The sequence below is a fragment of the Salvelinus alpinus genome, chromosome 29 (genome assembly GCF_045679555.1).
Source record: "Salvelinus alpinus chromosome 29, SLU_Salpinus.1, whole genome shotgun sequence".
NCBI classification, from domain to species: domain Eukaryota; kingdom Metazoa; phylum Chordata; class Actinopteri; order Salmoniformes; family Salmonidae; genus Salvelinus; species Salvelinus alpinus.
In genome coordinates this window covers 44,926,559-44,952,101 of record NC_092114.1, presented here as the reverse complement: position 1 = coordinate 44,952,101, position 25,543 = coordinate 44,926,559, and the positions used below count along the sequence as shown (strand labels likewise).

Sequence of the window (25,543 nt, the reverse complement as noted above, 5' to 3'; positions counted from 1 at the left end):
CAGTGGCAGGGTGAAAATTTGTTCTTGTTTCAACTGCTGATTGGCCCTTTAAGGATTTGTTTTTTTTAATCTTCATTTAAAAAAAATGTTTTGCTCACATAATATCATGTAAAAGTATGCATTAAGGTGTCTGTAATAATATTTTTTTTTACAATGGAGGAGTACCAAGATGGCTGCGGTTAGCCTCAAAACGGCCATCCAGGGTTTATACACATTGGTTCCAACACGTTCAAGCCTTTTCACACGGCGTAAAACGTCACTTAACAGTTTGATCCCCTCCCACTCTACCATCTTCTACTTCCATTCGGTTTGGCCAACCAAGAAACCAGAATAACCGACGCCTATTCCCGGCAAACATCTGTCATATTGCTCTGAGCAAACGGAAAAGTAAAATTACTGGTTGTGTTGTATGCGGGCCCTCATCCCAACGAAAAGTAAGTCTTTCAGACCGGAGTAAGTGCTACAAGGGGAAGCATTACATTTCCCTCGAAAATGCAGAGAATTGGTGGAGATCGAGAGGCCGGATAATAATATTCAAAGCACACTGCAGCCCATTTTCATCAACATATTGGATTCTCTCCGGTGGCGTCTTCGGTATAGAGCACAAGTGATTATTCTACAGGGGACATACAGAACTCTTCAATATTCCAGTGACGGTAGGAGTTTCCACCTTTTCACACCGCGGTGAACAGGCCTACCTGTGTGAAAGATCAGAAGGTAAATTGCCCACCGTTATATTTAACTAGATGTGATACAGGTTTTGTTTCAGTTTTGTAATTGACATTTCAAAACAGGCTATGTTCTCACTTCGCCTTGTTAGTATTTAAAGATTCACTCAACCTTGGATAGCTAGTGGTCACGGAAGATGCGCGCGCCTATATTCACCCATCCTCAAGCGGAGTAAAGCGGATGTAGGCTAAATTAATAAGTGAAATCAGAGATGTGGTCCAACTGGCTCGGCTTGTGAAGCATATATATTTGAACGTTTTCACAAATTATTCAGGATGACGACAAACTCCTATCAACTCGAGTTTGCCCGAATAGGTGTAGGGTCCTCTTGTCTGATCTCGCGGCGATGACGTTTGTTTAGGAATACGGCAATACATGAAGGTCATGGTTTGAAAAACAACCATGAACAATCGCACAATAACACCAGTTGAAAACAATTAGTCGTCCAAACGAATGTTTTGATGTCCTTCGTTTGAGCTTACATGGTTTCGGAGTAAATAGCATACTGATGATGAAACGCAAAAAGTTCCACACCCCCAGAGAAAGTTTACGGAAATCTTGTTGAGATGGATGTGATTGTGGGGCGTTCCACCCAAACCACTAATTCATATGATTTACCGTGTTAAATACCAATAATATGTGAAAACAATATTTTTTTGGGACGTGTCATTTTGTCTTTATAACAAGCAGTAGCAGTGCGTGGGTAAAATCACTGTCATACAGTACACGGTTTTATTTTTTTGTCATGGGCTACCTGGTTAAAGTGCTTGCTCGCTAGCCTAACTTCAAATCCTACTCAAATTTTATTTGACACATGCGCCGAATACAACAGGAAGAAGAACAGCATCCCGGAGTCACTTCTTCACTGTTGAAGTTGAGACTGGTGTTTTGCGGGTATTATTTAATGAAGCTGCCTGTTGAGAACTTGTGAGGCGTCTGTTTCTCAAACTAGACACTAATGTACTTGTCCTCTTTCTCAGTTGTGCACCAGGGCCTCCCACTCCTCCTTCTATTCTGGTTAGAGCCAGTTTGCGCTGTTCTGGGAAGGGAGTAGTACACAGCATTGTACGAGATCTTCAGTTTCTTGGCAATTTCTCGCATGGAATAGCCTTAATTTCTCAGAACAAGAATAGACTGATGAGTTTCAGAAGAAAGTGTTCTGTTTCTGGCCATTTTGAGCCTGTAATTGAACCCACAAATGCTGATGCTCCAGATACTCAACTAGTATGAAGAAGGCCAGTTTTATTGCTTCTTTAATCAGAACAACAGTTTTCAGCTGTACTAACATAAGTGCAAAAGGGGTTTCTAATGATCAGTTAGCCTTTTAAAATTATAAACTTGGGTTAAGCTATCGTAACGTGTCATTCGAACACAGAAGTAATGGTTGCTGATAATGGGCCTCTGTACACCTATGTAGAATTTTCATTAAAAAAATCAACAGTTACTACAATAGTAATTAACAACATGTCTACACTGTATTTCTGATCAATTTGATGGACAAAAAATGTGCTTTTGTTTCAAAAACAAGGACATTTCTAAGTGACCCCCACACTTTTGAACAGTAGTGTATGTCCCCATTACAAAACCTATTTCTTTCACTTGCTGTGCTGGTTCGTTGTTAATTTGTTCAGTCATTTCATTCTCAACCAGGATTTCATCAGTGAAGTTTCAGCCCTGTCCGTCCGTGACCTCTTGTCGTGGGTACTCTTCTTCGGTGCGCACTGTCACAGTGTCTGTTTATCTTGTCCAGCTGAGTAACATTTCACGTAAACCATGTTTCTTGTCTGCATCAAAGTAGCGGTCCTTGTACCTAGAGTATGGTGGCGACACAGTAAAGAGTACTTTTGCAAGTTTTAACCGCACGGTTTGTCTGCAGTTTTGTTGAGCAGGCATTTCAGTGCCATGACGGAGGATATCACATCTGCTGCAGACGCAGTTGATGAGCTTATTTCTCGAGTCAGTTGTTCGAATGGAGCTAGGAGTGTGTTCATGTTTTAAAGCACTCATTTTTGTTCCAGCAGGCTCTCCATCATGTAAAAAGTGCTGTTCCATCTGGTGGAAACGTCTTGCTTAAGCCTTTTCGTCTTCACTCCAAGCTGCTCCTGTATTGCTTGCAGGCGGCTGTATGCTAGCTGTGAGTGTTTAAAGTGACCCTCTATCCTCCTACCTGTTGCCACTGTGTCAGATGTGCTGCGTTGGGCCAAACACCTTCGTTCACAGCCAGTTGCAGCGTGTGTGCCATGCATGGCAAACTGGAGACTCTGCATTCTTCCAAAGCCTTTGTCATGTTACGTGCATTATCACGTAGCACAGCGTGTACTTTGTTCTTGGTGATTTTCCAAGTTTAAAAAATTCTCAAATGCCATTAAAATGGCAGCAGCGGTATGAGAACCAGCACATTCTTGAGCATGCAATGTGGCTTTCTTCAGTACGGTAGAGCAACATCTGAAAAATAGCACCTACTTGGTAGTGTGTACCGTGGCTCAACCAGTCAGCGAAAGCCAACATCATCCAGAACAGAGAATGGTTGATTGTCAAGGCCAATGAATTCCATTATCTTGGCGTTAATGGATTTCGCCTTTGAGTTGTCTCGCTTAAATTTTCTTACTCTTTCAAAGGACTGCTCGACTTGAACTTGTTTAGTTGTTGGAAGTGTGCGCTTAGTTTTTTTTCTTCTTTTGTTCTAAGTAGTCGCTGAACGTCTGGGGGTGATGCACTTTCAAATGAGTATTTAGGTTTATGGTATTGAAAGATATCACTTTCTCCCCTCGGGAAATAATAGCAGCACAAATGTTGCATATGACCTTCTTGTTATCTTCCTTTGAAACTTCAAAATAGATCCACACAGCAGACATTGTGGGCTAGGTTAGGAATGCTGTGTGGCATCATTACGTCATCTACCTGCGTTATATAGGTCTGCACGTCAGCTTTGACATCTGTTTTGCACATCAACGTTAAACTAGACATCGGGCCGATGCCTGATGTCATTTTTCGCTAATATCGGCTGATTCTGATATTCTCACCGATTATATCGTGCATCCCATGGTATGTATGCAAGGTCACTGTGGGGACGACGTCATCGATACACAGCCAGTGACTGATGTGGTGTACCAATAAATCGGCATGGCCGATTTTAATTTGGGCCGATTCCAAGGTTTCTTGGTATTTTTGGACGAGGAGACTGCGTGGCAGGCTGACCACCTGTTGCGCGAATGCAACAAGGAGCCAAGGTAAGTTGCTTGCTAGCATTAAACTTACAAAAAAACAATCAATCTTCACATAATCACTAATTAACTACACATGGTTGATGATATTACTAGTTTAACAAGCTTGTCCTGCGTTGCATATAATCAATGCGGTGCCTGTTAATTTATCATCGAATCACAGCCTACTTCGCCAAACTAGTGATGATTTAACAAAAGCGCATTTGTGAAAAATTGCACAATTGTTGCAAATGTACCTAACCATAAACATCAATGCCTTTCTTAAAATCAATACACAAGTAAATCTTTTTTAAACCTGTTTATTTAGTTAAAATAAATGCATGCTAGCAGGCAATATTAACTCGGAAATTGTGCCACTTCTGAGATTAGGCTGGCAATACTATAGTGCCTATAAGAATATCCAATAGTCAAAGGTATATGAAATACAAATGGTATAGAGATAAATAGTCCTATAATAACTACAACCTAATACTTCTTAACTGGGAATATTGAAGACTCGTGTTAAAAGGAACCACCAGCTTTCATATGTTCTCATGTTCTGAGCGAGGAACTTAAACGTTAGCTTTCTTACACATATTTCACTTTCTTCTCCAACACTGTTTTTGCATTATTTAAACCAAATTTAACATGTGTAATTATTTATTTGAGACTAAATTGATTTTATTTATGTATTAAGTTAAAATAAGTGTTCACTCAGTATTGTTGTAATTGTCATTGTTACAAATATATATATTGAGCATGTCACTGGTTTATTTTTATTTGAACTTTTAACTAGGCAAGTCAGTTAAGAACATATTCTTTAAGAGCAAATTCTTATTTACGATGACAGCCTACCAAAAGGCAAATGACCTCCTGTGGGGACGGGGGCTGGGATTAAAAATACATGAAATAAAAAATATAGGACAAAACACACATCACGACAAGAGAGACAACACTACATAGAGACCTAAGACGACAACAGCAGCATGTTAGCAGCACAACATGGCAGCAGCACAAAACATGGTACAAACATTATTGGGCACAGACAACAGCACAGAGGGCAAGAAGGTAGAGACAACAATACTTCATGCAAAGCTGCCACAACTGTCAGTAAGAGTGTCCATGATTGAGTCTTTGAATGAAGAGATTGAGATAAAACTGTCCAGTTTGAGTGTTTGTTGCAGCTCGTTCCAGTCGCTAGCTGCAGCGAACTGAAAAGATGAGCGAACCAGGGATGTGTGCGCTTTGGGGACCTTTAACAGAATGTGACTGGCAAGAGAACGGGTGTTGTATGTGGAGAATGAGGGCTGCAGTAGATATCTCAGATAGGGTGGAGTGAGGCCTAAGAGGGTTTTATAAATGAGCATCAACCAGTGGGTCTTGCTACGGGTATACAAAGATTACCAGTTTACAGAGGAGTATAGAGTGCAGTGATGCGTCCTATAAGGAGCAGTGGTGGCAAATCTGATGGCCGAATGGCAAAGAACATCTAGCCGCTCGAGAGCACCCTTACCTGCCGATCTATAAATTGTGTCTCTGTAATCTAGCATGGGTAGGATGGTCATCTGAATCAGGGTTAGTTTGGCAGCTGGGGTGAAAGAGGAGTGATTATTTTAGAGGAAACCAAGTCTAGATTTAACTTTAGCCTGCAGCTTTGATATGTGCTGAGAGAAGAACAGTGTACCGTCTAGCCATACTCCCAAGTAATTGTATGAAGTGACTACCTCAAGCTCTAAACCCTCAAAGGTAGTAATAATACCTGTGGGAGGAGGGGAATTCTTCTTACCAAACTACCTTTTGTTTTGGAGGTGTTCAGAACAAGGTTAAGGGCAGAGAAAGCTTGTTGGACACTGAAAGCTTTGTTGTAGAGAATTTAACACAAAATCCGGGGAGGGGCCAGCTGAGTATTAGACTGTATCATCTGCATATAAATGGATGAGAGAGCTTCCTACTGCCTGAGCTATGTTGATGTAAATTGAGAAGTGCGTGGGGCCTAGGTTTGAGCCTTGGGGTACACCCTTGGTGACAGGCAGTGGCTGAGACAGCAGATGTTCTAACTTTATACACTGCACTCTTTGAGAGAGGTAGTTAGCAAACCAGGCCAAAGACTCCTCAGAGACACCAATACTCCTTAGCCGGCCCACAAGAATGGAATGGTCTACCGTATCAAAAGCTTTGGCCAAGTCAATAAAAATAGCAGCACAATTTTGCTTAGAATCAAGGGCAATGCTAGCATCATTGAGGACCTTTTAAGGTTGCAGTGACGCATCCATAACCCGAGCGGAAACCAGATTGCCTACCAGAGAGAATACTATAGACATCAAGAAAGCCAGTCAGTTGATTATTGACAAGTTTTTCCAACACTTTTGATAACCAGGCCAAAATAGAAATAGGCCTATAACAGTTAGGATCAGCTTGATCTCCCCCTTTTAAATAAAGGACAAACCGTGGTTTCCTTCCAAGCAATGGGAACCTCCCCAGAGAGGAGAGACAGGTTAAAAAGTTCAGAGGGAGGCTTGGTGTTTTATAGGGGCAGCAATCTTTTAAAGAAGAAAGGGTCTAAACCATCTGACCCAGATGTTTTTTGGGGGGTCAAGTTTTAAGGAGCTCATTTAGCACCTCAGACTCAGTGACCACCTGCAGGGAGAAACTTTGTAGCAGGGAAGGGAGAAAATGGGAGGAGCTTCAGGGCTAGTCGCATTAGAAAGGGTGGGAGAGGAGATGTTGGACGGGCAAGGAGGCATGGCTGAGTCAAATAGGAATCCTGACTTAATGAAGTGGTGATTTTTAAAAAGCTCGGCCGTGTGCTTCTTGTCAATAACAACCACATCAACTTTAAAGGACATGGGCAGCTGTGAGGAGGAGGGTTTATTATCCAGGTCTTTAACTGTTATCCAGAACTTCTTGGGGTTAGACCCACAGAGAGAGAACTGCTCCTTAAAGTAACTAACTTTGGCCTTCTGGATAGCCTGAGTGCACTTATTTCTTATTTGCCTGAATGAGAGCCAGTCAGCCTGAGTATTCGTGTGCCGAGCTTTTCGCCAAATGCAATTCTTGAGGTGGTGTAACTCTGCAAGATCACGGTCGAACTGCTTTAATTTTTGCTTGGAATCAGGAGGATAGAATTATGGTCAGATTTGCCAAATAGAGGGCGAGGGAGTAAAGTTGGAGTAAAGTTGGTCTAGCCATCTCCTCTGGCGCCATCTAATATTCCTTTCATGGGCAGCGTTAGCTAGTTAACATTAGCCTTTTACATCTAGCTACATATTGAACTTCCGTCCTTTCAGGCCAGGTGCACAACAATGTATGAATTAATGGTTGGATCAGAATCGGCGTTATAATCATGGGCCAATACGGAGAATTAAGTAAAACCACAAGTCCAAATCCCTATCTCCATCCATGGCTAATTTAGGAAAGGGACCATTTTAGCTAGCTGCCTAGCTAGCCACCGGAGGACAACAACACAGCGAGATGGAACAATTCAAGTTTTTCTGTCTGATGTATGCTCTCAATGGCATTTGATAGAAGTGACAGCAAATCAAAGCTGGCTTCTCTTGGCACTTTTTTTTTTTCTGCACCAGGACCATTCACATTTGAGCTCGCTCAGTTTAGCTCAACGTTGATTGGCAACCATTTTTATACTTTTTTTGTCAAGCTCGGCGGCTTCCCTTGCCTTCAATGCTACAGGTGGCAACAATGTCATACTTGTTTGGACCAGACAGCATCAGATAGATGGTCTACACGTAGAGAGACAGAGGGGCGCTCGCTCGGATGCTTTGTCCTGTGAGATACTTTTAGCCTCATGCGAATTGAAGGAAAATTATGAAACACAGAGAGACGAAAGATAGATTTTATTTATTATTCATACATTTTTGGGGGAAGCCTGGCTTCCCGTGGCATCCATGAATACACACCACTGATAACAAGGTTGGTAGCAATGTGAAAATCTTGGAAATAAGGACATGCAGGTTGTAATATCAAAACGAACTCTGAACCAACTACTTTAATTTGGGGACAAGTCGAAAAGCATTAAACATTCATGGCAATTTAGCTAGCTTGCTGTTACTATCAAATATTTCCTGGAATATAAACATTGGGTTGTTATTTTACCTCAAGGTCCTCTCCTCCGACAATTAATCCACAGATTAAAGGGTAAACCGAGTTTGTTTCTAGTAATCTCTCCTCCTTCTGGCTTCTTCTGACTTTATATGGCGGTTGGCAACCAACTTTAAGGTGCATTACCACTTCCAACTGGGCTCGAGTGTGGATCTCAGTTAATCTTTCAATCACCCACGTGGGTATATGCTTCTAAAAACCAATGAGGAGATGGGAAATGTGGGACTTGCAGCACATCAAGTGTCACAAATAGAACCAAATTCTAGTTTAGCGTCTGGCTACAATGATTGAATAACATGTGTACATTTTATTTTGCAGCGTACGTAACGCGAGTAGTGTGTTCAGCATGTTACGGTGAGGGCAGGTGCTCAGCAGGTGGGGGCGAAGGACACTGCTTGCTAGCTAGTACTCCGGTAATGTTAGAGGTGGCGGTGACACCGGTAGATAGCTAGCAAGGACACCGGTAGGCAGTGTCCTTTGCCCCCGCCTGCCAAGCACTGCTTTACTGCAGTTCTGTTAACGTTACGGCGAGGGCAGTTCTGTGTCTATCTATTACGTCAGTTCCTCACAGTTTTGATAAAGAGAGGGGTGGGATGGCTGGTATATGTTTGCTATCCAACGCATCAACAGATTACACATACATTTTTTTAGCTAAAACATTGTACATTAATTATACTACAATGATAAATTGCATAGCCTAAATGGAAAAACAACATAATACTTTTATTTCCCCTTTAACCCACATTTAATTGCATAAACAGAGGAAATCCAGAATATCGAGTGTCACATAAAATAACTACCCAGTGTTTCCAGATTTCTATGAAATATGACCTATAATTACTAACAATATGACTGAATTGTTATATATATTTTTTTAAAGCTGCTTTTCTGTGTTGAAAGATGTGTGTGTACCACAACAACAGAATGGTGTGGGTGTATACCAGTCAATAAAAATGTTCATGTAAATAGACCACTGATCGGCCAGCTGATCCTTCTCAAGGAGATAAGATACAAGTTTTGAGGTTGTTGTTTTTTTACGTGTTTTTTTCCCCCCCCTTCCAATTTATGCGTTGGCCACAAACAAATATAGGACAAGTCAACAACATAATTTGGATATGAGTTAACAATATGAACTTTTAAAAGTGAAAGTTTCACTGGGCAGTTACTTTAAACTAGGGATGCACGATATATCGGTAAACATATCAGAATCGTCCGATATTAGCTAAAAATGCCAACATCGGCCTGATGTCTAGTTTAACGTTGATGTGCAAAACCGATGTCAAAGCTGACGTGCATACTTATATAACGTATGTACATAACGTAGTGATGCCACGTAAAATTTTGCGCAACACAGCATTCCTAACCTAGCCCACAATGTCTGCTGTGTGGATCGAGCAGTCAACAAGTCCAGCAGTCATTTGAAAGAGTAAGCGAATTTCAGCGAGACAACTCAAAGGCGAAATCCATTAACGCCAAGATAATGGAATTCATTGCCCTTGACAATCAACCGTTCTCTGTCGTGGGTGATGTTGGCTTTCAGCAATTGATCGAGCACCGGTACACACTACCAAGTGCGCTATTTTTCAGATGTTGCCCTACCGAAGTTATACAGTAATGGTGTCAATGCTATTAGCTTCGACTGACATTTGGACCAGCGACGTCAGCCCCATGAGCATGCCGAGTCTGACCGCACAGTGGGTTGTCGAGGATTTAGTTCTGAGGAAAGTCATATTGCATGCTCATGAATGCTGGTTGTCATACCGCTGCTGCCATTTCAATGGCATTCTCTCTTTACTGTATCGCCACCATTCTTCATGCTATGTACAAGGACCGCTACTTCGATGAAGACAAACGGTTTATGTGAAATGATACATACACAGCTGGGCAAGATGGAAATGGACGCAGTGACAGTGTGCACCGAGGAAGAGAGGCCACGGACAGACAGAGCGGAAACTTCACTGCTTGACATGTACAGTATGATGAAATCCTGGTTGAGAATGAAACGACTGAACAAATTAATAACGAAACAGCACAGCAAGTAAGTGAAAGAAATAGGTTTTGATTATGTTTTACTGGTAATCGGGACGTACGTAAATGCCAGCAAAATAACTTTTTGGTGTGTGTGTGTGTAACCTTTATTTAACTAGCAAAGTCAGTTATGAACAAATTCTTATTTACAATTATGGCCAAACCCGGACGACGCTGGGCCAATTGTGCGCCGCCCTATGGGACTCCCAATCACGGCCAGATGTGATACAGCCTGGATTCGAACCGGGGACTGTAGTGATGCCTCTTGAACTGAGATGCAGTGCCTTAGACCACTGCGTCTGTGTGTGCGTGTGTGTGTTTATTCTAGTACTATTTAACTGTACTAGAATGCTTAAGGCTGCTAATATTTTAAATATCGGTTATCGGTATCGTTTTTTTGGCAAGGAAAATATCGGTTTCTGCCAAAAATGTCATATCGGTGCATCACAACACAAGCATGAAGATGCCCACATGCAGGAACCAATGGGACGCTCGAAGGGGGGCTGCAGGAACGCCCCGAATTGCGGGCCGCAAAGAGGGGTGCTGTGAGTTTGTTTGGAGTAACTCTAGTGTAGCTGGCACTGAAGCTTCCCTGTGCGAATACTTCCCTGTGCGAATACTTCCCTTTGCGAATACTTCCCTGTGCGAATACTTCCCTGTGCGAATACTTCCCTGTGCGAATACTCTGTAACCATTTTGTACCAAGAACTATTATCGTAAGTGAACAATACAAAGGTGCCTCAGTAAATTGAGAATCAGGCCTTCTTGTTCACATGCCGTCTCTAACAAAACTAGCATCCACAGGTGACTAAAGAAAACACATTCAAAACCTGCCAGTAATGAGTAGCAGTGATGTCATAGTGGCTCAAAGCCTTTCACAGCAGATCTCATTGCCCGTGTTGTAATTAAGCCTACACCGCATGTTGCCCACTCAACTAGTATCAATGGCTGCATCTATGCCACAAGAGCTGCTTTGCACTGTCAAAGCTTGTATTCAGCTAGCTAATGGATTCATCTGGGGAATGTCAGGAAGTCCTGCAGTAGGTGTTTGAAGCACCTAATATATTCTTCTTTGTGTTCGAAGTTCTTACACACCAGGCCATCGCATTGTTGGATATGTTGATGCTCATGTTTTCATGGCTATGTAAATATGGATGGACGCACCTGCACACCAAGATCAACATGACATAATAATCACATCACATACAAATTATGGATGCAAATAGTAGTCCTCTTTGACCTATTGTCTAATGATATTTAACTTCCGCAATTTAAAGTAGCAATATGTCATTTTTTTTCGCCAACCCGGCCAAGTTCACATAGCGATTTGAAAGCAAGTCTAAGAAGCTGTAGATCTGTTCTATGTGAGCTACTTCTATAGTTCCAGTTCTTAAGTTTTGTTTTTTTGTCTTTTACTTTCTGTTTTGTACACCAGCTTCAAACAGCTGAAAATACAATATTTTTGGTTATGGAAAATCTATTTCACAGTGGTTTAGATGGTACAATAATTGTCTACACTATACTACCTTATTTTGTCACACAAACTGAAATGAGGTGAAGTATTAGAATTTTAGCAACCAGTAAATGGCAGAGCGATTTCTGCATAGTGCAACTTCAAATTCACAAACGCAACAATACATTCCCTACAAATATTTGCGGCAGCGTTTCTTTCATTGAATAATTTGACATCATTATCATTTTCATTTTGGTATGGGATCTACCAAAGAAATGTCCTGTCAGACTGTACAAGGCTTTGGCCTTCACCCCTTTGTCTGAATGTCTCTTACATGTTTATCTCTCCTTTTCCTTTTCTTTTTTCTCAGAATGTTGACCTGGCTCAGGGAGCTCAGTGACTGGGTCTGGCAGGACCGCCTGTGGTTCCCTCCGGGCCTGGGTTGGGCCGACCTCAAGGACCGGGATGGCCTAGTCTTCGCTAAAGGAAGTGATCTCTGGGTCATCTTCCCTATTGCAATATGCTTCCTGATTATCCGACAGATATTTGAGAGGTCAGTACTCCAGGCATATGTGCGTCCCGAAATGTCACCCTATTCCCTACATAGTGCACTACTTTTGACCACAATCCCATTGGCCCTGTTCAGAAGTAGAGCACTATATAGCGAATAGGGTGACAGTGAGGACAAAACCAATACCTCTCCCTCTTCACATTGCAGTGGTCTCGCTATGTTTCATTAACTTGCTGTTGTTTTTTTTACCTGTATTGCTCAAATCTCATTTGCTTGTTCATCTAGCCTTGTTGACTTGTGTTCACTGCAACAACAACAACCAGAACTGATTTACAGTCCCTAACCACAATTTCCTCTCCTCCTTTGCCTCCTCTATGACTATCCAGGACCGTGTCCGTTAAACTCGCCTCTTTACTTCGAGTGAGGGAGAAACCTCGTGTCAGAGCTGCTTCCAACACCACACTGGAATTGTATTTCTGCAATGCGTCGAAGTTCCCCTCACAGGTAAATTGCACAGCATAGCTATAATGCTACATAACGGTGTTTAACGTCAACTCCTTCCTAATCCTCCATGTTGGAAACTACCTTACAATTCCATTGACCAAATCCAAGTGACCACTCAGTTCAATAGTTCCCACAACTCCTAAGTCAAATCCCTGCTACATTAAATCAACCATTATTTAAAACCGCAACACGTTTTACAGTAAAACAATACAATTAAAGATACATTAGCACTAAATTGCCCTATAACCCCTGTCTCTCTCTGTCAGAGTTCAGTGGAGGAGTTAACTAAACAGTCAGGTTGCTCGGTGCGGCAGGTCCAGAGGTGGTTCCGGCGGCGGAGGAACCAGGAACTGCCCAGCCAGATCAAGAAGTTCCAGGAAGCAAGGTACCCACAGCAGCCAAGTGGAAACCAACAATACTTATTTTTGAACTTTTATAATCCGAGATGTAGGCTACACTCATTTCTGTATTGAATATTGTTGAAATAAATTGTTTTAGCAAAGAAAGTACAGTACTGCGAACTGCAATGAATAGTAGCAGAGCAGCTAGCAACAGCAAATAGGAACAGATGAACATGGTTGAATGGAACTTGCACTTGCCTACATGTAATTAATGAGTGTCGAAACAACCCTTTATTTCCGACGTGGGCATATTTCTACTGTGTAACATGTTAGGTGTCGTGTGCCTTCTGTAAAAGATTCTTGTATCTGCCTGTTATTTTCTTATTCACCTGATCAAAATACAACCACCTATAGTTTATGCTTTACTTTGTGATGGAGCCCTCGTTTCTATTGTGTCTCCGTTGTGTGTGTATATGTGACAATGTTGTAAGCTGTGTGAAATTGTGTTCTGTTCATATGGGGTTTCTGAGGTTGCTGTTCGTTCTCTTACAGTTGGAGATTTACCTTTTACCTTCTTGCTTTCATTGCTGGCCTGGGTGCCCTAATTGATGTGAGTACCATGATTTATTGTTGGTATATATTTTCTCTAGCAATGCTTTGCCTCTGTTTTTTTTATATCTTTGCTCTGGCGTGTACCATTTTGTGCTTGTGTTTGGTTTGAGACTGAAATCCTCACTATGTGAATCTCTCCCCAGAAACCATGGTTCTATGACATGGAGGAGATGTGGAATGGCTTCCCCACGCTGGTATGTACACTGTAAGACTGTTGTTCTCTAAATCATAGTTTGTTTTAAATGTTGGTCTAAAATCTTTACAAAGTCAGTGTCTGACATATTTTGGGACAATCCCCAACATAAAGGGTTTTTCAAAGGTTTCCAGTACATAATTACAGCTTGACATTTTTAGACACCTTTTTTTATAAATGTAACAAATGTATGCATGCACTACTTTAAGTTGCTTTGGATAGAAGTATCTGCTAAATAGAATATATATTTTTTTAAATCAAATGTTTGTTCTTCCCTCTTATAGCCACTGCTGCCTTCTCAGTACTGGTACTACATGATTGAGCTGGGATTCTACATATCGCTGCTCTTCAGTGTGGCAACGGATGTCAAGCGTAAAGTAAGTGTTTCTGAATTTGTCTCCAATGACAATTTTACATACGTACCATTTAGAATGGCAACAGGATAGACCTTATCTTTGCGAGGAGGCCAGAGAGAGAGATAAGCGACAGAGCTAACCACATCTCGGCAGATGTCAGTTTGGGTATCACAACCAAGTTATATGACTTTTGGTTCACCACAAAAATGATTGTAGTTTCAGTTGCAAGCAATTTCTCCTCTTCCCTGTTGTGTGCATGTCTCAGGCAGGGAGGGGTGTTAATGTGTCTAGGACAGGGTTTCCCAAACTCTGTGCACGTTTAGTTTTTTTGCCCTAGCACTACACAGCTGATTCAAATAATCAACTAGTCATTAAGCTTTGAATCATCTATGTAGTGTTAGGGCAAAAACCAAAACCTATTTGGGTCCCGAGGACCGTGTTTTTGAAACGCTGGTCTCGGGCATCTGTGGGTTAATGTGTGACCGGCACATTGTGGAAAGGTTTCACAGTGGAGACTGATTGATCATGTTCTCCAGACTTATTTATTTTCCAGCTGGTGAGCCCAAATGGAAAGTGGCAACTCTTCAAACAGTCAGCAGACAAGACTGAAATCCAGTCCTGGTTTGTCGGTTGATTTGACCGACACAAGGGATGAATAGGGCTGATCCAAAACAATGGTTTTAGAGACTTGGTTGGCAGAACTTTTGTGTCGTTACGTTAGCTGTAATTGCTGTGGAACTCCAAATTGGGCTTGTTAGTTTTTTGCTCGCCTCAAGCTTATGGCTAGGGTGACGCTTTAGTTCAGTTGTAAGTGGGAGTGTACACATGGATACATGCACGCATTAGCTATGTTTCCATTAAGTTGTCCAGGGATTTTTGTTGTTGTCGACATTTAAAAAGGTTTCGTAGAAAATACATTCTACAATTGCCTGCTACGGTTCGTTTTCATTGAACCGTCTCTTGTGTCAATAAAAACAGCTGGATGTAATGTCGTCACCCCCCCCCCCCAAGAAATTTGTTGAATCAAAATTAAGTGGTTGAAGTGTTTCCATTATCAATTTAGGCAAATTGCACATTAATAAATTGGCGACAGCCTGTATGCCTTCCCACCTATCCGTTTCATGTCTCAGGTAGCCCGCAAAAGCCAGCATTGCTAGAATGCAATTTTGCTATATTCAAATAATTCTCATGTGCAAACGTACCAACACGGTCCGTGCCATAGTGAAACTCGCACTCCTTTTTAGATCTGAAATAATTGGCTGGTGAAACTTGCTTCCAGCCAACTAGAAAAGCAAGGCGAAGCAATACAGGCACTTTTGGAAGTCACGACAATCCTTGTCCTGACTGAGTTTTGTAGTTGGAATTAATTAATTTATTTATTTTTGATAAAAATTGGCATTTAGAATTAAATGTGGAGTGGAGCTTTATAGATATGTGATGTCACTTGCCCTGCGTAGGCCTACCTTAAGGTATTCGGCAATGTTCAGTGCACAAAGTAAACACGACATTTGCATAACTGACAAACTCTCTCTTCCAGGATTTTAAGGAGCAGATTGTTCACCATGTGGCCACTATTCTGCTGATCAGTTTCTCGTGGTTGGTCAACTACATCCGTGCCGGGACTTTGATCATGCTGGTGCACGATGCCTCAGACTACCTACTGGAGGTACAGCCCCCCCCCCCCCCCCATACCCCATCGTATTACTCCTACAATAGAATGTCACCATTACAAACCTAAAGAAACGATATCCATTCCATAATAAGTATAGAGGAATCTTATTACTATATGGACAGTCAAGGCCATTACATTTGTAGTCTAGTCAGAAATGGTGCTTACATCATTTCTACTCGCACAGAACTGGTCATAGTGTTGAGCCTGCCATCCAGAGGAGAATATAGGAAACGGCAACCGAATACTTAATTTTCTTTCTCCCTTTCTGTTGTTCCTTTTAGTCAGCAAAGATGTTCAACTATGCAGGATGGAGAAAGACCTGCAACTACATCTTCATTCTGTTTGCAGCTGTGTTCATCCTTACACGCCTCGTCATACTCCCTTTCTGGTAAGATGCTCGGGATCTTGGATGACACTTCTCTGCATCCCAGGGGAGGGTTTCCCGGACACACATTAAACCTTAATCCTGGACTAAAAAGCATTTTCAACTGAGCTTTTCCATTGAGCTTGCTTTTTAGTCCAGTAGTAGGCTGAATCTGTGTCTGGGGGAACTGCCTCCATATGTCTGAAGCGCCCATAACTTAGTGTAAAGTGTTATTTTCTGGCATTTTTCAATTATCAATTGTACAGGATGCAATGCATTCTAGGGATTTACTTAAGTCTTTGCCAAAATGCTTTTGACTGCCCATGCAGATCGGTATTGACTGGATCTGTCTGTTTCTTCCCCCAGGATCATACATACTACGTGGGTGTACCCATTGACCATCTATCCCCCTTTCTTTGGGTTCTACTTCTTCAACGGGTTGTTGTTTGTGCTGCAGTGTCTGCACGTCTTCTGGGCTGTCCTCATCCTGCGCATGGCCATCAAGTTCCTGCCTGGAAACGTACGTATTCACAAACCTAAACACTCACGAAACCCTAAACCTCAACTAAATCTTGTAATAAATAATGTGGAAATTGAGCAAGTTGAGATGACTAAACTGCTTGGAGTAACCCTAGATTGTAAACTGTCCTGGTCAAAACATATTGATGCAGTAGTAGCTAAGATGGGGAGAAGTCTGTCTATAATAAAGCGATGCTCTACCTTCTTAACAACACTATCAACAAGGCAGGTCCTACAGGCCCTGGTTTTCTCACACCTTGACTACTGTTCAGTCGTGTGGTCAGGTGCCACAAAAAAGGACTTTAGAAAATTGCAGTTGGCTCAGAACAGCGCAGCATGGCTGGCCCTTGGATGTACACAGAAAGCTAATATTAATAATATGCATGTCAATCTCTCCTGCCTCAAAGTGGAGGAGAGATTGACTTCATCACTACTTTTATTTATGAGAGGTATTGACATGTTGAATGCACTGAGCTGTCTGTTTAAACTACTGGCACACAGCTCGGACACCCATGCATACCCCGCAAGACATGCCACAAGAGGTCTCTTCACAGTCGCCAAGTCCTATGGGAGGCACACAGTACTACATAGAGCCATGACTACATGGAACTCTATTCCAATTCAAGTAACTGAGGCAAGCAGTAAAATTAGATTTAAAAAACACCTTATGGAACAGCGGGGACTGTGAAGCAACACAAACATTGGCACAGACACACACACACACACACGATACCATACACACTATACATACACATGGATTTAGTACTGTAGATATATGGTAGTGGTGGAGTAGGGCCCTGAGGGCACACAGTGTGTTGTGAAATTATTGTAATGTTTTTAAAATTGTATAAACTGCCTTAATTTTGCTGGATCCCAGGAAGAGTAGCTGCTGCTTTGGCAGCAGCTAATGGGGATCCATAATAAATACAAATAGGGGGGTTTCCTGGACACAGATTGAGCCTAGTCCAGAGCCCTATACTATGTACGTGGTTTGAGGATTTAGCTTGGTAACTTTGGTAAATTCAGAGTTTGACTCGGGATAACTGGTACCAGATACATTTCTATGGAAACAAATCCTTCAGAACGAACCTACTCCCGGGCAGGCTAACTCTCAGAAAGATTGCGTCATCATCCCCTATATTTGAGGACGAATGATTAAATATTTTATTAGATGGTTAAAATACTATTCACATTTATGAATGACAGAATCCATTTGAAACTTCACTCAGTTAAACTTGTGTAAGACTTAAAGCTGCAATATGTAGCTTTTTGGGTGACCCGACCAAATTCACATTTGCCGCGAGGCGGCATTTGCCACGGAACTTTACAATCAGATGTGGCAGCGCCACATCACTTGATTTCGTTTAAAATATCAATGCAAAGTTGTTTTTTTTGTCAACTCGTGCACAATTTCTCTGTCCTACACATCGGAGTGCTGCTGCAGGCTCTTTGCGTGTCTTGACCAATCAGATTCACGGAAATCGCAAGTTGCGTGGACCAGGCACAATGCTCAAGGCGCGTTCTACACTTTCCTCCGGTATTTATTTAGCAAGCGTGATAACGCATCACTCCCAACAAACACAAGCAAAAACTCTTACGTAAATGTCTTGCGAGTGTCTCTGAAGTGTGACCAAATATTTTTCTGTGCGACCACAAGTTTTATTTTGGGACCACTGTGCGACTAGGAAAAAAATCTCCCAGATAATAATTATTGTTTCTAGGCCAGCTAGGGCAAAAAATCTGGCCCATATTACCAGCGCAACAATAACTACTGAGGGTTCTGATGAGTGCCCACTTGCTGGTCTTCTGTATGCTGCGTGTTCGGCTACAAACTGGATATTTCTAGAACGACTGCATCACGCAATTCTATGAGGTGGTGTTGACTAGGAGGGCCTTTACCACACAAGTGGTAAATTGTGTTTTGTTCTTAAGAAAGGACAACGCTTTTTGCTAATGCACTAAACAACAAAAATGACTCTACTAGATGTATCTGCTTGGCTAGGGAATTAGCCTACTAGTTTGTCAGCCAGGTATTTTTTTATACAACTTTTCACAACACACATTACCTGTCGTTCTTGATGAAGCCGTCTGTGTCATCAGGGCAGCAACTCGGGTCACTATCAGAGGCCTCATGATGGCTTGTCCTTTTCATAAGAGTCAAGGGAGACTGTCAACAACAGAGGAGGTGTCACAAGGGTACTTTGTCGCATTACACTTTAATTCTGAGATCTTGCCTGCCAAGCTGTGAAAATAGCAAGTGAACAGTGAATGGAATGATTTTTCGAGGTTGTTAAACCATTGCAATCACATTGCTGGACATGTTATGATACCCACCTCTGCGCCTTTCTGGTAGGTCCTGGCATCCGTTCATGACCAAGGGGATCAGTCTAGCACCAAACTGTGCACTTTACCGAACAGAAAATCAGGGTCAACGATTGTCATCATCCCTCAACTATAAACATAGCTTGAGAAATAGCGTAATCTTGTTTGGAATATTCAGGCCGGTGACGCCGACTATGCAACCAACTGTGACATGTTTTGCTATGGTCCTGGGTTGGTTTGAATTTGTTGCTGATAGTTAGTGCACTGTTGTAGTCAGAAATGTTAGCTAGTAACATCATAGCTGCATCCAACATTTATTTATGCCCTAGACATGGGTTGCACCTCACCTCGGAGGCTAATGTGAATGTTTTGTCTAAATTACACATTTTATAGTGGCATGGAAATATGATGACATTGCTAAAGTATGCAAATAATTAGTAGGAAGCATCTTTGCCTTATGATGTCATCAATTTTACTTTAGCGATGCCATTGTTGCCGTTTCTGTTACTAGTTCATGTTAGCGAAAGAGTTACTGCGTCTAAAGTCAACCTGGCGACATCACAATCATGACAAAAGGTTGTTCTACTCATTATTTGCCACCTTTTGAAATGTTATCGTGTTTCCAAGCCAAATCCAAGTTGTATTGAGGTAGCCTGGCTAGCTAACTAGTTGGTAGCTAGCTAGCTAAAGTCAGCTATGCTAGCGATCGAGATAATGCTTATAAAAATATGCATAACCAGCAGTCTATGGTCTAGCTACTGGTATACTCACCACCATTGGGGACCAACAAACTCTAACCACCTATTCCGCATGATCGGGTCCTTCGGCAGGGCATGCAAACCATAGTTGTTGGCTGTGCAACCTGCTGGAAGTATACATTGCATGGTCAATCTGTAAAGGTCTTTTCAGTTTCATGGCCTTGCTCCTTTGAATGCGTTGGGGGGCGTTGAAACCACGGAGTCCCATTCAATGAAGGGAAGCAAAGTGGGCTTTGGGGGCGATTTACACGTAGAGCTTGGTATAAGGGGACATGATTTGTTGACATTGTAATCCAAACCCAACCTTAATTTACTCGTTGTGGTTCCACTTTATGACCAATTATCGTATTTACACTTTGTTGTAGTACATTTTGACACCAGATTAAATGTTTGACTCATATCGAAGCCATGGGCCGTTTTCAAAGGGATTAGTTGTTTTTTAGCGGCAGTCCGCTCTTTAAAAAAAGAGCCAACTATTTCATGTCGGGAGAACCAGTGTTACCAATGAAAATGTTTAATTTAGAGCCCTGGTAGCAGCCTACACACCTAAACATCAGCAATCTGACATGCTGTATTGCATGGAAACAACAAGAAAATGATTCTGTCTGATCAACTGTAGGCTACTAACAACAGCATCTGCATAGTCTAGCCTACTATGCACCCTGTCCCTCTGGGCAGGTTAAACGAAGCATTAATGTTGTGTATTTATAGGCCATTTGTTTGTGTGAATGGGATGAAATTTGGTTTATGTATTTATATAGGCTACCTACACTTTTTCAATACAAAATGATTAACTGGAATTATTCAATAAACACAATAGCTGACAGACTGAGTACATATTTAATTAGGACTACACTATGCACATCTGCATAAAGCAAGCTCAGCCCTGTGAGTTTTTTTTTATTTTCCAATTATGTTGCATTCTCTGTCTGTGTTTTGGACCCCTCCCTAATCCTTTCTTTAAAATACAATATAATTCATATGGAGTAAGCACACGGTTGTGTATTTATTTGGGATCACCAAGGCAGCAGTTACTCTTCCTGGGGTCCAAGCACATTAAGACACTTATATCACGCACAAAACAAAAGATAAAACAGTACATCATATAACGTTTATTACTACAATGTATAATACCACGATGCAACAATATTACAATGTACGTGTGTGTCTGTACCTGTGTCTCTCTTCACAGTCCCCGCTGTGCCACAATATTTCTTTTTTAATGTTTTTTAAATCTGATTCTACTGCTTACATCAGTTACCTGATGTGGAATAGAATTCCATGTAGTACTGTATGCTTCCTATAGTCTGTTCTGGAATTGGAGGGTTGTGAAGAGATCTCTGGTGGCATGTCTTGTGGGGTATGCATGGGTGTCCGAGCTGTGTGCTAGTAGTTTAAACAAACATCTCGGGTACATTCAGCTTGTCAACACTTCTTACAAAAACAAGTAGTGATGAAGTCAATCACTCCTCCACTTTGAACCATGAGAGATTGACATGCATATTATTAATGTTAGCTCTCCGTGCTGTCTAAGTACCAGTCGTGCTGCCCTGTTCTGAGCCAATTGCAATTTTCCTAAATCCATCTTTGTGGTACCTGAACACACGACTGAACAGTAGTCCAGGTGCGACAGAACTAGGGCCGTAGGACCTGCCTTGTTGATAGTGTTAAGAAGGCAGAACTTTTATTATGGACAGACTTCTCCCCATCTTAGCTACTGTTGTATCAACATGTTTTGACCATGACAGTTTACAATCCAGGGTTACTCCAAGCAGTTTAGTCACCTCAACTTGCTCAATTTCCACATTTTTCATTACAAGATTCAGTTGAGGTTTAGGGTTTAGTGAATGACTTGTCCCAAATACAGTGCTTTTTGTTTTTTAAATATTTAGGACAAACTTATTCCTTGCCATCCAATTTCATTTGTCACATGCGCCAAATACAACAGGTGTAGACCTTACCATGAAATGCTTACTTACAAGCCGTTAACCAACAATGCAGTTCAAGAAATAGAGTTAAGAAAATATTTACTAAATAAACTCAAGTTTAAAAAAAAATGTAAGTATACAATCAAAAGGTAACAAGAAAATGGCAACAATAACGATGCTATACACAGAGGGTACAGAGTAAATGTGGGGGGGTACAGGTTAGTCGAGGTCATTTGTAAAGTGACTATGCATAGATAATAACAGCGAGTAGCACCAGTGTCAAAAACAAAGGGGGTTAATGTAAATTGTCTGGGTGGCCATTTTGATGAATTGTTCAGCGGTCTTATGGCTTGGGGGGTAGAAGCTGTTAAGGAGCCTTTTGGTTCTAGACTTGGCACTCTGGTACCGCTTGCCGTGCGGTAGCAGAGAGAACAGTCTATGGCTTGGGTGACTGGAGTCTTTGACTATTTTTTGGGGGCCTTCCTCTGACGCCGCCTGGTATAGAGGTTCTGGATGGCAGGAAGCTTGGCCCCAGTGATGTACTGGGCCGTACGTACTACCCTCTGTAGCGCATTACGATCAGATGTCGAGCACTTGCCATACCAGGCGGTGATGCAACCGGTCAGGATGCTCTCGATGGTGCAGCTGTAGAACTTTTTGATGATCTGGGGACCCATGCCAAATCTTTTCAGTCTCCTGAGGGGGGGAAAAGTGTTGTCATGCCCTCTTCACAACTGTCTTGGTGTGTTTGGACCGTGATAGTTTATTGGTGATGTGAACACCAAGGAACTTGAACCTCTCGACCCGCTCCAATTCAACCCCGTCAATGTTAATGGGGGCCTGTTCGGCCCTCCTTTTCCTATAGTCCACGATCAGCTCCTTTGTTTTGCTCACATTGAGGGAGAGGTTGTTGTCCTGGCACCACACTGCCAGATCTCTGACCTCCTCAATGGCTGTCTCATCTTTGTTGGTGATCTGGCCTACCACTGGTGTTGGAGTCGTGCTTGGCCACGCAGTCGTGGGTGAACAGTGAGTACAGGAGGGGACTAAGCATGCACCCCTGAGGGTCCCCAGTGTTGAGGATCAGCGTGGCAGACGTGTTGTTGCCTTCCTTTACCACCTGGGGCGGCCCGTCAGGAAGTCCAGGATCTAGTTGCAGAGGGTGGTGTTTAGTCCCGGGGTCCTTAGCTTAGTGATGAGCTTTGTGGGCACTATGGTGTTGAACGCTGAGCTGTAGTCAATGAACAGCATTTAAATTTTTTTCACCTTTATTTAACCAGGTAGGCTAGTTGAGAACAAGTTCTCATTTACAACTGCGACCTGGGCAAGATAAAGCATAGCAGTGCAACACAAACAACACACATGGAATAAACAAACATACAGTCAATAATACAATATAAAAAGTATATATACAATGTGTGCAAATAAGGTAGGATAAGGGACGTAAGGCAATAAATAGGCCATAGTGGCAAAATAATTACAATATACCAATTAACACTGGAGTGAATGATGTGCAGAAGATGAGGGTGCAAGTAGAGATACTGGGGTGCAAAGGAGCAAAATAAATAACAGTATGGGGATGAGGTAGTTGGATGGGCTATTTACAGGTGCAGTGATCTGTGAGCTGCTCTGACAGCTGGTGCTTAAAGCTAGTGAGGGAGAAATGAGTCTCCAGCTTCAGTGATTTTTGCAGTTTGTTCCAGTCATTGGCAGCAGAGAACTGGAAGGAAAGGCGGCCAAAGGAAGTGTTGGCTTTGGGTATGACCAGTGAAATATACCTGCTGGAGCGCGTGCTACGGGTGGGTGTTGCTATTGTGAGCTGAGATATGGCGGGGCTTTACCTAGCAAAGACTTTTATAGATGACCTAGAGCCGGAGGGTTTGGCGACGGATATGTAGTGAGGGCCAGCCAACGAGAGCATACAGGTCGCAGTGGAGGGTAGTATATGGGGCTTTGGTGATAAAATGTGTTTGTGTTTGTGATTGTGATTGTGATAGACTACATCCAGTTTGCTGAGTAGAGTGTTGGGGGCTATTTTGTAAATGACATTGCTGAAGTCAAGGATCGGTAGGATAGTCAGTTTTACGAGGGTATGTTTGGTGCCATGAGTGAAGGAGGCTTTGTTGCGAAATAGGAAGCCAATTCTAGATTTAATTTTGGATTGGAGATGCTTAATGTGAGTCTGGAAGAAGAGTTTACAGTCTAACCAGACACCTAGGTATTTGTAGTTGTCCACATATTCTAGGTCAGAACCGTCCAGAGTAGTGATGCTAGTCGGGCGGGAGGGTGCGGGCAGCAATCGGTTGAAGAGCATACACTTAGTTTTACTACCATTTTATAAGCAGTTGCAGGCCACGGAAGGAGTGTTGTATGGCGTTGAAGCTCGTTTGGAGGTTTGTTAGCACAGTGTCCAAAGAAGGGCCAGAAGTGTACAGAATGGTGTCGTCTGCGTAGAGGTGGATCAGAGAATCACCAGCAGCAAGAGTGACATCATTGATATATACAGAGAAAAGAGTCCGGACAACAGACCCTCCAATTTGACCCAAACGAATAGAGCGGAGTGTGCGCGAAGTAAAGAATCCCACACATGCGCAGAACCCCCGGGACCTCCATGTCCGGGAAGCGGGGTCCAGAAAAGTCTGATCCTCGACCTCAACTTAAATTCACTGATTTGCTCTGGATGAGAGCGTCTGCTAAATTATACATTTAAATGTACTCTCTCCCATCAGGATATCGTTGAAGATGAGAGGAGCGACAGGGAGGAGACTGATTCAGACGAGGCGGAAGAAGACCATGAGAAAACGAAAAATGGCTTTGTACAGAATGGCAATGGCCACACAGCGCTTAACAACAACCACCACCACAGCAAAACAAATTGATTTGTTACAGAGACACCAAGGAGGATGTGTCTGCAATGGTGGCCTAGTCCAAGAGGCCACAGTAAGGCAGAATTGCTGGTGGAAAGGCCACAAACACACACACACACTGCTGAATAATATATACACAAATAATGCTAAAGATCACACGGACACACTCCTTACATGGGCCGGATGGGTTTCACTGCTCTGTAGATCACACTAGTTGGAGGGAGAGGATGGGGAGTACAGGAAAGACGGCAATAGAGCCAAACGCTTGGTAAAACTGTGCCTTAGCAACAAACTGTTATTCCCCATTTTTATTTCTATCCATCCCTCTAGTCCTTATATTGCTAATCATTCAAATAGGGTGCCTAGCCCTACTCGCGGCTTCCCATCCTGCGTTATGGATAGCGCAATTACTAATTGTTGTTCACGGGGCATTCCTTTCCTGCATGCTTTGGTTAACGCTCGGAGTATTGCTAGACTGTTCAAACGTTCAAACGTTGCTGTCTCAGTACGCTGACTCCCGTCCCAAATAATAAGCGCGCCACCACTTAACACTGCCAAGAGAGATGAGGTTCTCTTAATGACCACAGCTTGGTGCAGGTCTGTGTAAGTGTTCAAATCACCATGTCAGACCACTAAAGCATACAGTAGTGATAACGGAAAATTTATCGTTTTTTTTGCACCTGCCATTTTGTTATTGGAGTGGAGCAGTCGCTACAATTATTGCCATGGCATTCCTATTCAACCTGGAATGTGCTAGTGTTGTTAATGTCCTTGGTTTAAATGTTGTTGGGGGGGGGGGGGGGTATATGGTGGTTAATTAAGTTTTAACTGTCTAAAGAAAAGCTGGAGAGTTCGGTTTGCATTGTGTGAATATTTTGTTTTCATTTATGCCGGTCTCCAAATGCAATGGATTTTGGGGAGCAGAAATCACATGGCTTTAATTAATACTTTTTAAAAATGTTTTCAAAATTACTTTTTAGTTATCGGATTTTATTTTGTTACATTTTTTTAAGTCCAGACACTAATCCAGACAGGCAGAAACCTACCCAAACCAGTCCAACCCTTAA

General features: G+C 42.2%; 1 protein-coding gene across 3 annotated transcripts; it reads left to right on the top strand.

Annotated features, from left to right (window-relative positions):
• Nucleotides 1-289: 289 nt before the first annotated feature.
• cers2a (ceramide synthase 2a) lies at nt 290-24,617 on the top strand. 3 transcript variants are annotated; one of them, XM_071374728.1, is made up of 11 exons: nt 290-717; nt 11,900-12,082; nt 12,427-12,544; nt 12,811-12,929; nt 13,438-13,495; nt 13,641-13,691; nt 13,975-14,067; nt 15,584-15,712; nt 16,000-16,106; nt 16,449-16,602; nt 24,339-24,617. In XM_071374728.1, exons 2-11 carry the CDS (start codon nt 11,901-11,903, stop codon nt 24,486-24,488), a joined length of 1,161 nt encoding a protein of 386 aa, XP_071230829.1. In that variant the 5' UTR covers nt 290-717; nt 11,900; the 3' UTR covers nt 24,489-24,617. The 3 variants fall into 3 exon arrangements, with proteins under 3 accessions (XP_071230829.1, XP_071230830.1, XP_071230831.1); XM_071374729.1 differs by having other exon boundaries at nt 303-434; XM_071374730.1 differs by having other exon boundaries at nt 579-717; nt 12,859-12,929.
• Nucleotides 24,618-25,543: the final 926 nt, after the last annotated feature.